This window comes from Delphinus delphis, chromosome X, assembly GCF_949987515.2.
Source record: "Delphinus delphis chromosome X, mDelDel1.2, whole genome shotgun sequence".
Classification (NCBI taxonomy): Eukaryota; Metazoa; Chordata; class Mammalia; order Artiodactyla; family Delphinidae; genus Delphinus; species Delphinus delphis.
The window spans coordinates 120,558,666-120,572,041 of record NC_082704.1 but is presented as its reverse complement, the minus strand read 5'-3'; the positions used below and the strand labels follow the sequence as shown (position 1 = coordinate 120,572,041).

General features: G+C 48.6%; 1 protein-coding gene across 1 annotated transcript in view; it reads right to left on the bottom strand.

Moving 5' to 3' along the window:
* Positions 1 to 352: 352 nt before the first annotated feature.
* The window catches only part of ANOS1 (anosmin 1), a 189,769-nt gene continuing 176,745 nt past the window's right edge, over positions 353 to 13,376 (bottom strand). Inside the window, exons 10-14 of the mRNA XM_060001814.1 lie at positions 9,164 to 9,258; positions 7,843 to 8,014; positions 6,880 to 7,100; positions 5,657 to 5,798; positions 353 to 4,510 (exon numbers count right to left, since the gene is read on the bottom strand). Of these exons, the coding sequence (XP_059857797.1) occupies positions 4,455 to 4,510; positions 5,657 to 5,798; positions 6,880 to 7,100; positions 7,843 to 8,014; positions 9,164 to 9,258 (686 nt within the window). The 3' untranslated portion in view covers positions 353 to 4,454. The remainder of the gene's footprint in view (positions 4,511 to 5,656; positions 5,799 to 6,879; positions 7,101 to 7,842; positions 8,015 to 9,163; positions 9,259 to 13,376) is intronic.

Genomic DNA, 13,376 nt, shown 5'->3' with positions numbered 1-13,376 from the left:
AAGCTTATCTGCACTACACATACTAGCCTTTCATGGGTGCATCCTGGGGGCGGGGAGCGATGTAAACTTGTAGACTATTGATAGGAAGTATCACCAATCCATCAGGAGTCAGGGTTGTAAATGCGGTGAAAGAACTCTGAAGCCTGACCGTCCAAGGACAGGACGCCTTCTTCAGGATGATGTGCTGCCCTGTTGCACTTACCGGACCTCCAATTCCCTCCATGCTGACAGGAGAGTGAGGCTTTTTGAATCTCTCTGGGGTCGTAGGAAACTTGTTAATTTTTCTTTCTAAACGGAAAGAGAATGTGTGTGCGTGTGCGTGTGTGTTCAGGAAAGTAGTCTAGTCCACTGCGCGGGTTTAAAGATCCTTTATTATGGAATCAGTATGTACAAACTCTAACATGAACATCATGAGTCACGGGGTATCAGCCTATTTACAGTGCTTTTTTGTTTTTTACAAGTTTTTTTTTACAAGATTACTTCTCCCTAAATAACATAATAGACACACACAGAAATCAAACATTTTTTATTACATACATAAATAAATATTGACTTTAAATGACCTCTCTAAGGGACATGATTTCTACCGGCCATTTGGATGAGAAGGTAGCCGTTGTATTATCTGCACACTATAATTAAGTCGAGAAAAAGTCGTAACAGCTTTACATACAGACCTCTGTTGATCACCCTGTGAATGGTATAACTTGCTAAAATGTTCAGTAGCTCAGTCTGGCCATGCAAAACCGTAGATAAGAGTCGCCATCTTTATGCATTTATATTTTAAATGAATCTTAAAGTACATGCAACAGATGTTTAGCCTTTGTGTTCTGGTCATGACGTCGAAGTTTGCCTAACAAGATTGAGATATTTGCAATCGTAGGAATGAGTAAACTTGAGGAACTCCACAGCACACGGTGTAAGAAAGGGCATTAAGTAGATAAGCCGTTATCACAAATGACACTGACCGATGATTCGATTCGTAGGACAAAATGAATATTTGTACTCACGTGATACAGACACAAGTCCAAATTCAGCCTTTTAATCGGATTTTTCAGTGTTGATAAAAGATACAATCAACGGCTTTGAAGTTCAGTGTAATCACTTCCCAGCGGTTCCTACCCCTGCGAATTACTGGGTTCCTCATACAGGGCAAATTCTCATCTGTTCAGTAAACATTACGAAGCAGTGATTCTCAGCTGGGGGTGACCTTACCCCCCAGAGGGCGCGGGCCGTGACTAGAGAGCTTGTGGCTGTCACCCCCTGGGGGAGGTGCTCGTGACAACTGCTGGGTGGAGACCTGCGTTGAGCGCCCAGGGGTCGGGCCCCTCGAACAGGGAAACGTGCAGCCCCAAATCTCAACAGCGCTGCGGGGGAGAAACCCTGCTCTATAGATGGGGTATAGGTTCTTTCAGCTTTCTAGGACATAGATCTGTTTTTCAACTTTGAATTTTGTTTAGTAAACATTTCAGAAAATTACCTGTCATAAATATATCATATTAAAACACGAGATGACGTGAAGGGCACACATTCGTTTATAAAAATTGCTCCATAGAGGCCACTTAGAATAAGGGGTAGCACAGATAAATCCATCACTGAGGAGTGAATGTTCTAAGTAGAAAGAGCGCGTGTAGCCTCGATATACATGGAATTAGCCACCTGTCTTTGATGACGTCATGTTTGACGAGCTCAGTTTTTTAAAGAGTAAATACTATCAGTTAATATACTTTTTCTCACGTGAGAGAAATGCATCTAATTTCCATAAAACGTATCAGAGAGTCAGCCACTAAAACTGTTTTAAAATAAGAAACAGATCTTTTTAGCCCTTTATTAGGGCACTCAAATGTTAAAAATTCAAAAAGTAGTAATTATATTTTTGTTCATTTGACTATTATTGAAGATTACTGAAATTCGTAAAAGAAACTCAGGTTTCTCTCATTGCCTAATTAATAGAATTTTCTTCCAATAACACTAACAAAATTTAAATTATTGAATATTATAGCAGGATGAAATGCTCGTAAGAGCTGCCTCAGATTTTTTTAAGGAAGGTGTAAGCTACAGAACCTTTATCTGAACTGAAAATATATTTGCTCAATGTCTCTTACCCAGACAAAAGAAACATAATTAAATTTTATAAAATTAAGCTTATTTAATAATTTAATAATATCGTGTATCTATGTATATACGCCTGCATTTTAAACTATACAACAGTACAGAAACTTGCTGGCACGAATACTTGGTGGATTTCTTCATGACAAATTAAGGTAAAAGATAACCTCGTAGCCAATCACGTGAAGTTTTCATTTTTGAAGTTTTAAGAATTTGAAATTCAGAGGCTGGGAATGGCACTAGAATAGCTCATAGTTTCGGAGAAGGTCTCTGTGTTTGCTCAAGCTCAAGGGCGTTTGAAATGAAGGCTGTTCCTGTTCTCTCCATTCAAAATTTGGAACTCTTGGAACCAGGTGATTTCAGGACAGCCTGTGCTAAAGTCCATCCCAGGCCACGTTAGGAGCCGCAGAAAAACAGCCGGAAGCGCCGTGAACTTCCGTTCTGAGATTTCCCACGGAGCCGCGTGTCCAAAGCTGCAGAACACTGTCTGCCTTATCGACTTTTAAACAATTTTAACGCACGGGAAGCAGTTTTCAGTATCCTCTTTCAGGGATCCATGCCTACAGACTGTGTTCCCTAAGGCTAGGCATCGATTTGGTAACAGACAGAGTCTGTCTGCGTTCTGCGTGGCTTCTGCTCTTAGAGTGGGAGACCTCACAAAAGCCAACACGTTCTCTCTCCTCTTCACCCCACCAGGTGCAGTCAGGGCGCCCGCAGGCTTTCAGGAAACGTAACAAAACGACCAGTTCCAAGTCCCACCGTGAAAACCCAAGGAAAGTGTACTGAAAATTTCCTCGTTTTACTTGTGTAGGTCATGAAACGAGGAAGCCTATCCTTTAAAATGTTCAATTTTTTAAGTTGCTCTTTTCTCATAGTGTCAATACTGACGGGGAAAATAGATGACCCTAATGATCTGTAGGAGAACTGTGTCTTTATCCACCATTGCTGAGCTGGGAAAACAGTTTCTTCAGAGATGCGTCCTCAAGGTGTACGTGTGTGTACGTGTGAGTCTATGAGTGTGTGTACGTGTGTTTGTGCCTGTGTGTATACGTATACACACGGAAGCACGCAGACGCACATACACACGTGCCTGTTTCAAAACATACATATGGGTATTCCCTCGAGGAAAAAACTGTATTAAACTAAACATTTGTGGTTTAAGGCTGCCGCGACATACCCTGCAATACTGTGTACTGACAACGTGTTTGACTTGCGTTCGTGCTCTGAGGGCTTAGCGTGGAACCTGGGGAATTTTTCAAATAAGGTATAATAATACATCTGTAGGAGTAAAGGAAGGTTAGTCAAAGGCAAGTAGCTGTCCTTCTCCACCAACCAAAGCCCTTCCGCCTTTTCTACATCACGGACAGTATTCTACCACGTCAAGAGCTTGCTTTCGTTAAGAAAAGGCAAATCTCAGTGAAGATTTGAAAATATTCAATCGTTGGGATTCCTTCATTTCAAGCAAGGTTTTGCAAACTTTTAGATACATGAAAGCTGCAAAACAAAGCATGTCAGCAGCCGTTCCCCACATTAAGGAAAAGCATAAATAGCGTATCAGGGAAATCTCTCACAGTACAGGACGAAATGTTAAAGAGCATCCCCAGAAAAGACATTTAGTTTCTCCAAGGCAGACTCTGGATAGCAGCGTAAGGCACTGACTCCTTTCTGCTGTGGATGTCTTCCCTAAACCCTCATTGACAGGCTGCGCTCTTCTTTGCCTTTGTAGAAAATGAAGCTTAGGTGCTGGAAGTGGGAACATTTTAAGTCTAAATTAATTGGCATATTTCAGGTCACAAGTTTTCAGCTAAAAAATCACGTGATAAAAAATCATCTTAAGAAGTATTTGAATAAATAGGGCCAAAAAACCGTATAGTCTTCAGTCGATTTTGCAAACCAAACCAATAATTTAATTTTAAAATGTTTATTGAGTAACGTGACGCTTACTATGTGTGCGCTTAGCATGCTTATTACGTGTATAAACTGTGTATTTGTTACGCCGGTGTCTCTTGAGAATTCGCCGCTCTGAATTCAGGGAAGTCTCAGGTCTGCAGTAATTCACTTGAGATCATAGCTAAACCAAGTATGGAAACAGATTTTGCAGTGAAACAGGCCTGGCCTTCGTGTTCTCTCCATTCTCACAGGAAACTGTGTCCACGTCCACCGTCTCACCACTTGTCCCTGGTGTCCAGGCGCGTCCGAGACAGACAGAAGCGTTTAGTGCAGTAAAGTTAGATGGGGCGGGAGGTCCTATGGGAAAGGCCTGGTGCCCCCGTAAGCGGGCGCGGCCGGTCCTCGAAGGTCTGCGAGCTTACACGCTCGCTCGGGGTTCAGACATCTCCGGGAACAGGTCAGTATCTTTCTGGAGGCTTGTAATGGTGTGAATGACGGTGTTTCAGGTGGGGTCCTAGGGAGACAGAACAGACACATCAGTCGGTCGTGGCGCTTTCCCCGGCTGGCTGAACGGACAGTAGGAACGCGCTGACTGCGGTGAACGCCTTGGCCCCGGGCCCGCGCTCCCTCCCGTCCAGGTCCCTCCTCTCCCGGCTCTGAACGTGCAGAGAGACAGACACTCACTCTCCCTCTCTTCTCTCTGCCTTCCCCCCGCGCTTTGGTTCCCTCCCTAACGCCAAAAAATCACAAGAGAAAGAAGACAAGCCCCTTTCTTTAGGCTCACAATTATATAAGCCAAAATCCTTTGCATTTCCTCAAGAAAGTTTAAAACTTAACCCATGCTCTCATTACACAGAATTTCAGTGGAGGCACATGGGGACTGCATTCACCCTTATAAGCGTAAGGGGCCATCGAGCTCTTCCACGTGATGGTTTTTTCCTTTAAATTCGAAGTGCAGAAAGCTATTGGGGGGCAAATTTGATCCATCATTTTTTAAAAAACAAGTAAAACTAGAACGACTTCTCAGTTTTCTTAACACATAAACTTAAAAAGCCATGTCAAAGGTTTAAGCTAGAAAAGCAAAGTGCATAATTTAAAAACCAACAAGCGGCTCACTGTTTTGAAACAACACGTGACAGTTATTTTTAACATAGCAGTAAGTCAAGTAGATTGATTTGGGTCATGTTATGAAGAAAATTCATGTAATAGATTATAGTAACAACATATGTAATAAGAAAGTAAGCTCCGTAGCCAAATACTATTTGCTATTTGGTCATATTTGAACATCTTAATTTAAAAAACAAAAATTCAGATTGATATGAGATGATAGACTTTTTTCCCTCCCATGTGTATCTGTGGTTAAAAGACAAGGAGAAAGCATGCATCATGTAGGGAAAAAAATGGAAGTATGGAAAAGGAAGTAACAGAAAGGAAGGCAGGGAGGGAGGGGGGAGGGAGGAGGGAGCAGGGCCAGGAAGCGTGTAAGGTGGGCTGCGGGCAGCAGGCGTGGCCGCCAGGAAAAGCACATACAAAGGCCTGGAAGAAGTTCAGGTTCAGAGAATTCCCTATCCGTAGGAATCTGCAGTGATCTGTTGATTTTCGTTTTTTCAGCAAGACTTTCTCTGTGTCCCCAAAGCTGGCGGGGGCCCCCGGCACTCACTGTGCACAGCCGAGGGTGGGAGGTCGGGGGTCCGGAAGGTCCTGATGGTGGCGGGTCCCTCCCCGCCCGCGGTCAGCACCTGCACCTCCAGACGGTAGAGGGTGGCCGGCCGCAGACCTGGCACCGTGAGCACGGAGCGATCCTGAGGGGGGACAGGAGAGGACGCGCCCGTTAGGCACCTCTTGACCACAAAGCCACACGACGGACTCTCTCATTCTCTGCCCATTTCCTCCCGCCCGCACGCCCGCGATCACCGTGTAAACGCTGGTGCGGTTGCTTTGACACCCCAGCGTGGTCGGTCGAACGTCTGTCCCTGTTTGCTAGAGTCCTGCCCTGCCGGGCAGCCTCGGCAGTGAGAGCCCAGCTCTTGGCAGCCGGGGCCAGTCTCAGGGCTCACCCTGCGACCGCATTTTGTATTCCTCAACCCAAGACTTTCCCATGGTTTAAAGTTTTCATCTGCACATCTTGTGGTGTGAATTCTTCATGATCCACATTTCCGTAAGCGAGCCAACTGTGTTCCTTAAGATGCAGTATCTATCTATCTGTCAATGCCCATAGCCAACAGTGTTGATTTTTATGCCAACACATTTTTCTCAAAACTCAATAAAGCCTAATATATACACACATAGAAAAATTACTTTCCAATTCCATGGAATTTTTCCTTCCAGGATTTAAGGGGTTTTTTTGTTTGCTTTTTCTTCTTCTTTTTGGAGCAGGAGTTGGATATTCTAAGGGCATTTTTAGAGCTGGTAGAAGCCTGTACATGGGTTTTTTTTTCAAGCCAAGGAATTAGTGGCCTGGAAGACAGGCCAGCTCATTACGGGCTCTGGCCCGATTTGAAGCGGGGAAACGGAGAGAAAGAAGAAGGTTCTCTTAGCTGTTTTTCCCCAAATTTAACCCTTCCAACAGGGCCTGTCCACTTGGGCCAGAGGGACACAGGCTTCACAAAGGAGAATAAAGTGGTTACACCGCGTGCATCCCGTGTCGACAGGAGACGTGGGTTGAAGAGGGGCTCTAGTAATCACAGTTCATCTAGACGACTGTTCACGGCAACACTTGTGTGGTGTCTTTCAGTACCTGCGAAATAATACGCTCGGGAGAAGACAACGCACACACGCGGCTCAACAACTGGCCCCAGCGTGATGGGACGTGGGCGCCGACAGTGAGTAACCCCCCTGCGGTGCGGGTACCGGCCCGAGGGCCCGGGAGGGAGGGGCACCCACCGCCGGGAGGATCTGGGACTGCAGGATGAGGCTGTTGGGAAGGCCGTTCTGCCTGCTCTCGGTCGTGACCTCGGCCCACGTCACGTGGAAGCCAGTCACAGGCCGCTGGACGGTGGCCTTGCTCAGCTGCCAGGAGAAGCGCCCCGTGACGTTCGTGTCCTGGACCACAAAGGAGGCCGACAGGTTCTCGGGTTTGGCTTGCACTTTGGAATGAACGGGACCTGGAGCAGCGGGAAGAAGAAGGCCGGGTCAGGGGATGCAGAGCGCGAGAGGGGCCCTAGGCGGCAGGTACGTCACGTGGGGTTCGGCCGGCCGCCTCGGGAGCGCGGGGTCAGACAGTCGCCCCGGCGAGCTGTGCAGAGGCAGCCTCAGTCCTGCCCCTTCGTGCCACGTGCTTCTGCTCCCTTGGGCACTACGTGGAGAGTCCTGCTTTGGGGGTGGAAGACAGAGGAAGAATTTTGGAATCTGGCGGGACCTGGCCACTTAGAGAACAGGAGCGACTGCAGTGAGACGGGTGAATATTCAAGGTACTACAAGAGTCGTCGGAAGTTACTAGAAGGCGCCCAGGGGTCTGCGTCTGAGAATAGCTGCCCCCGTTCTAGGAGAGGCTTGGGAAGGTAAAGACGGGGCGTTCGGAAAGCGTGTCGAGGTGACGCCCATGGCAGAGGGCCGGGATAAAAGTGAAATCATTTACATAAAGTGCGCCAAAGGACAAGCAGTACACAGACCCTCGGCTTCATTTCTAAAGGGCTGACATGCCAGCAAAGGCTGTCCGCCAGAGCTGCTGCAATGAGGATGTAATGCGTGCCTTCATACGTATGTTACCTCCCAACTGGGCCGTCACGCTGCCGTTTAGAAAGGGGGATACTTTGGGTTTGTAGGCTCTTGTGAAATGCGGTCTGGAAATGTGTACAGAGTTGCCGACATCACAGCCGCAACCTTGGAAGTTTGCGTGAAACGTACCTGCGTCCCCGGGGCAGCTGACGTGCTTGTGGCTTTTGCCCTTCAGAGCAGAGCACGGTGGGGTCGTAAAGAAAACGGTTTCTGCTTTCAAGCGGCCCTTTGGCCGTGTGGGTTGGACGGTCACCTTGTATTTGCAGGAAAATGCCAGATCTTGAAGAATCATGTAATTTTCCTAGAGAGAGAGAGAGAGAATACACTAACAGTAAATCTCACGAGGGTACGAAATTGGCAGGAGAGGAAATCCTACCTCCACCAAGGCTGTCTCCCTATATATGGGACGTGTGCAACACGGCTTTCATAAAAAGTGCAAAGGAGACAGGGGCCCTGCTTTCATTTATTACAACTGTGAGAGGCTCCCATGGCGTGGGACACAGGCTCCAGAACCCGACAGGACGGCAGCGCTAGGTGGGCGGCAGCGCAGTGGGTGACGCTGTAGACAGACACCTAAGTTGTTAATACAAAAAAAGCTAACTCGGGCTTTTCTGAGACACAGGCGTGCTTTAGCTGTGAGTGTTTCCTTAAGGAAAGGAAGACATTCTTGCGCTGTGTATTGCCTCCCCTGCTGGGAGGGCTGTGATTGCCGCCGGCCGGAACTTTGCGATGAAACAGGATTACGAAAACCAGACTCAACTGCGGGCGGAGTGAGAGGCTGAGGGTATAACCTTACGCTAACGGGAGAGCTGACACTGACGGGCCTAACGAGCTTGTGCGAGGATTCTTCGCCTTTGGGTGTGGGGTGTGCGAGCCCGTTCTAGGGTGTAGTTGTCAGGGCTTCGTGTACATGTACGAGAGCTGCAGCAGGAGCATCTCTGGGACCCTTAAAGGCAGAACATCACAGGACGGGCCGTATCTTTCATTACCTGGACGAGTTGGTGGAAGTTAGGGATGCCGCAAAGGAGATGCTGAATGATAGTGTCGTATAGAAATTCCCTGGGGGAAATGAGGCCTTTTAGGTCATTGTGCCGAGTCAAAAATCCAGAAAACAATTCAGAGCTTTCGTGCAATTAAGATGAGACACCCAGAGGCTGGCAGCGTTTCCCCTGTGTCCTGGGAGCTCCCTGCAAGCTGTGTCCTGAATGTCTGCATCTCAGGGCCCGCCCTGTGCTGACCGATGACGTGTGAGGTGGTGAAGGGCCGAGAGATGAGTGAACAGGTGACCCTGTGTCTCCCGCTCCCACCTGGTCATGGGTCCCTTAGGGAGCCCCGTGAGGATGAGTTACCCACTGGACACACGGCCTGCACCTCTCTCTGTCCAGCTTTGTCCCCCGATCAGGTGAGTCTAGAAGCCGTTCAGAATCCGGCATTTCGGCCACCTCCTCACCTGGGTCACGCCCGAGGATGCCTCCGCCCCGGCGGATTCGTTGTGGGCACAGACTTCCGGAAACCACTGCACATGATACCGACTGACACCGGGATCTGTAAGGTCAACACCCATCAGCAAAAGAGAACAGTCTGCAAGTCACAGTGCACGCAGCCCCAAGTCCTGAAAGCACGACAGACCAGGAAGGAAGGACAGAGTCCTGCAGGTGATCCAGAATTGCGTACACCAGCCAGAGGAGGTGGTCTCCCAAAATTCTGACTAGAGTCAGGGGGAGAAAGCAATAAGCCATCAAAGGAAAAGCGAATTGCAATACGAGAACCGCACAGAAAAAAATAATTAGAAAAGTCATAGCAAAATGACTCCACAGAGGTCTTGAGAATAACCTCGCCATGGTGTCCACAGTCATAAATCCCCCAACGAAGGGTAGCACTCAGCAGCCGTTCTCTTATTTCCTAGGCTCTAAGAGAGACTCGTCTCAAGTCTCTGAATCCTACATTTTTCTGACGAGGCTGATGGAGAGGCTGTCAAGCCCAGGCAGGAACAAAAGCCTTTCCCTCAACTTGAAGACCTGGCCCTTCAGATGTGCTCCATCTCCAGCCTTGCTGTGACAGGGCCCCCTCATCAGAGGATACAGGGTGAACAGCCTCCCGGTGCCTTAACAGTAAGTGCATCCTTGCAGTGAGTGTGTGCGATCGCTACGGAAACGAGGCCTGCTCTCAAAGCCAGCCCAGCATACGGGCTCCTTAATCGTTTCCACTTCCAGCTGGAGCAGCGCGTTTTCTGCACGTGTCTTTACTTTGGCCGACCGAGTGGAAAAAAAGACACCGTGATGAGAAGCCGGTCACTGAGTGTGGGAAAGGAGGTCTGGGCCATCCTGGGCTTAATAATCACCCCAGTGTGTCCCCGGGTGTGAAAGGCATCGCTTCCCTGGGTGATTAGCATCTCGTCCGAATGCTCACGCCAAGTGTTGGATGGAGGTTTTCCGAGGGGAAAACTCTTGGATGAAATCGGGTGGTTCTGGTGGGAACTTGCTCTGAGCACTTTGGAACGAGAAAAGAACTTTCAATCTGAGAAAATAAACAGCAAGTGGGCACCAATGGTGTTTAGCTAAAAGGGGAACCCTCTGACTAGAGGTTTTTAACTCTTTACATGGCAGACATCAAGGGCTTTTTTTTAAGAAAAGAATTGCACGTTATACATTAAGGCTGAAGTCAGTCACTGAGTGAATTCAAATCCTTTCTTTCAACAAGTGGTGCTGCTCTAGGCATCGTAGTGAAATAAATAACATCCCAGGAGCAGCTGCTCTCACACCTCTTAAATCCTAAGGGGGCTGGACAAGTAATAAGGTGCATAAGTCAGGTCTCAGGTCGGAGGGAGATGAGCCTGCAGCTGACCACGGAGGGCGAGAGAGGTACGGCGTCCCGACAGAGGGTTGCGACTGTCACTAAAACGCTGGCGCAGCTCACAGAGGAGCTGACCTCGCAGGGGAACCTGGAAGGAGGTTGGCACTGCGCCTGGTCGGTGTGGATAGCGGGGGGCAGGGCACCGTCCCACACAACTGTGCCACGACGAAAGCTGCTGTATGTGGTGACCCCTCGTCACCACATTGCTGCTGCAGCTGAGGAATCAAATTCTTAAAGCACTGAAATCAATTTAAAATTCAGCGGCTCCACGGGGCTCGTGGCTCCCACATCAGACAGAGTAGCAAGTTCCAAAGTCGGGCACACGGCAGGGCTGACATTCCCTGGTCCGGAGCAGCCGGGGCTGGACTCCAGTTGGCTGCACTCCAGTGCTAGGACGTGTGATTGATACCCGTGGCTCCAGGTCTCCTAAGAACCCCCCACACAGCTGACAGCACAACTGTGCTTCCCTAAGAGGACGCGCCGAGCGACACGTCGGAGCCCTCAGCTCTCAGCTCCGCCCTGCCCGAGTCCACGCCTACTCTGGATCTGCCACCTCCGGGAAGAATTTCACCCAAGCCCAAGGCTTTCCAAGACGGCTCTGCGTTTCTACCTTCAGCTGAGCTGTTCCCTGGAGGAGCTGGTGTTCCCAGCTTCCTGTCCCATGTAGATGCTTTTCAAACTCAGCGCTTCTAAAACCACACCCTTGATCCCTGCCCTCAATTGCCCTTGCGTTCAGCTTGCCTCTTATTTAATCACGCCTTTTTGTTTTCTGTATCTGTGACATCTTGCAGCCTTGCAGACCCTGCCGGGACCGCCCTCGCAGGGTGGCCGCTGCCCCGTGCAGACCAGCTGACCCAGAGCCCCTCCCCAGCACCTCCTCTGTGGGGCCCTCACACTCTGGGCCACCACCCTCGTCACCCCAGGGCCAGGTAGGTGGGGACAGCCCCTGAGCCAGAGCCAATCCTGACTAGCCAATCCTGAGACCATCTTGCCTTTCCTACTTGCCAGAGAAAAGGCTTCTGAGCACAGTTTCCTGCTTCCTGACCGACCCTGGTGCCTCCCCACATGGCCCGAGTGGTGTGAGGCTCCACCTCCTGGGAGCCGTGAGTAACAAACTACCTTCTCAGTGGCCGTTGTCTCCGTTGCCTTCACCAGACCCGAATAAAACCCACTCCTTTAAGACATGATTAAAATGAACAGGCTGCCTTTTAAGCAGTCCTTCATGGCACTTTTTCAGACACATACACAGCAGTCTGCACTCTTCCAAGCTTAATCAAAAACTGGCATGCGTTTCTCATGCAGGTCTACACAATCGGTTCTCGTTATTCACACAAGTGAGGGTTTAGAAAATCACCGTGAATGCAGAATTAGCAAATCCGGGATGGCTGTTTCTTGGAGAAATACAGTGTTAGTTTCCCCGTGAGCTTCTGGTCACCACATTTTTGCCAGCCAGTCAATACATAATCTTATTTAATGTGTGTTTTTCTTTTTTAAAAACTTATTTAATAAAGTCATAATTAACTGTAATATTTCTTTACTTAAAAAACTCTAGTTGAAATTATTTTCATGATCCTGGGTAGCAGGACAGTAAACTTCTTTTGCTTTCAGCCTCACAATAACGCCTCCACTGTACCTTTTTTTTAATCCATCACCATCTCAAAACCGACAAATTTAGACACTTTTTTTTACCTTTTCGGAACTTCATCACACACTACCAATGTGACTCGCACCTCCCAGGCAGCCTCATGTATCCATCAGCAAAGGCAGCACTCCACCACTATGCTCGGGGCCACTTCAACCAGGACAAATCTCCAACAAAAAGCAAGGAAATGCAACACAACAGACCAGAAACCCACGGCGCTAAACAGACCGGGCAAAGGATGTCGCCAGCGTGAGAGTGGAAACGAGAGGGCGGCGTCCCCTCAGCTTCAGGTGGGAACGTGTACGTGGGGCGACTCAAGCCCATCGCCACTCCCCGCACGAGCACCCCCACAAAGGACCACACAAGCGCCCCCCAGGACTGGTTAGGGGTTACAAATAAACCTTAGTGACTACACGAGTCTTCAAATACACACTCTGTGAGCATCCACTGTGTCTCCTTTCATTTTAAAATCAGTAGCATAAGGTAGCTTTTTTTTTTTTCTTTCGGTACGTGGGCCTCTCACTGTTGTGGCCTCTCCCGTTGCGGAGCACAGGCTCAGCGGCCACGGCTCATGGGCCCAGCCGCTCCGCAGCATGTGGGATCCTCCCGGACTAGGGCACGAACCCGTGTCCCCTGCATCGGCAGGCGGACTCTCAACCACTGCACCACCAGGGAAGCCCCCTCCCTCTTCCTAAACCCCTTGCCCGCCTCGGCTTCTGTCTCAAATCTCCCCATGTTCTCCAGCTCCTCTGGGCACTCACTTGCACCGTCCTCTGCTGCATCGCCCCTCTTTGTGCTGAAACTGGAGTTCCTTCACGCCCGGTCCTGGTCCCTCTTCTCTCTAGCGGATCCCACCCTTATTAAAGAACTTATTCTTAAAGTCTCTGTTATTCTGGTCCAAGTGCTACTTTACAACTGTACAGTGTTTTACCTACAATAGTTGCTTACAGACACCTGTTTGCAGTGACTTTGCTTAGTTGTAAATAATACTGTTAGCTTGTTTCCATAGAAATATTCCGGTGAATTACTAGTAAATAAGCAAGCCAGGGAGAAAAGTGCTTCTGACTAATCCTTATTTTGAATAAACAGAGACTAAAAAAATAATAGAAAAGATCAAAGAAACTAAAAAGCTGGTTCTTTGAAAAGATAAACAAAGTTGATAAACCTT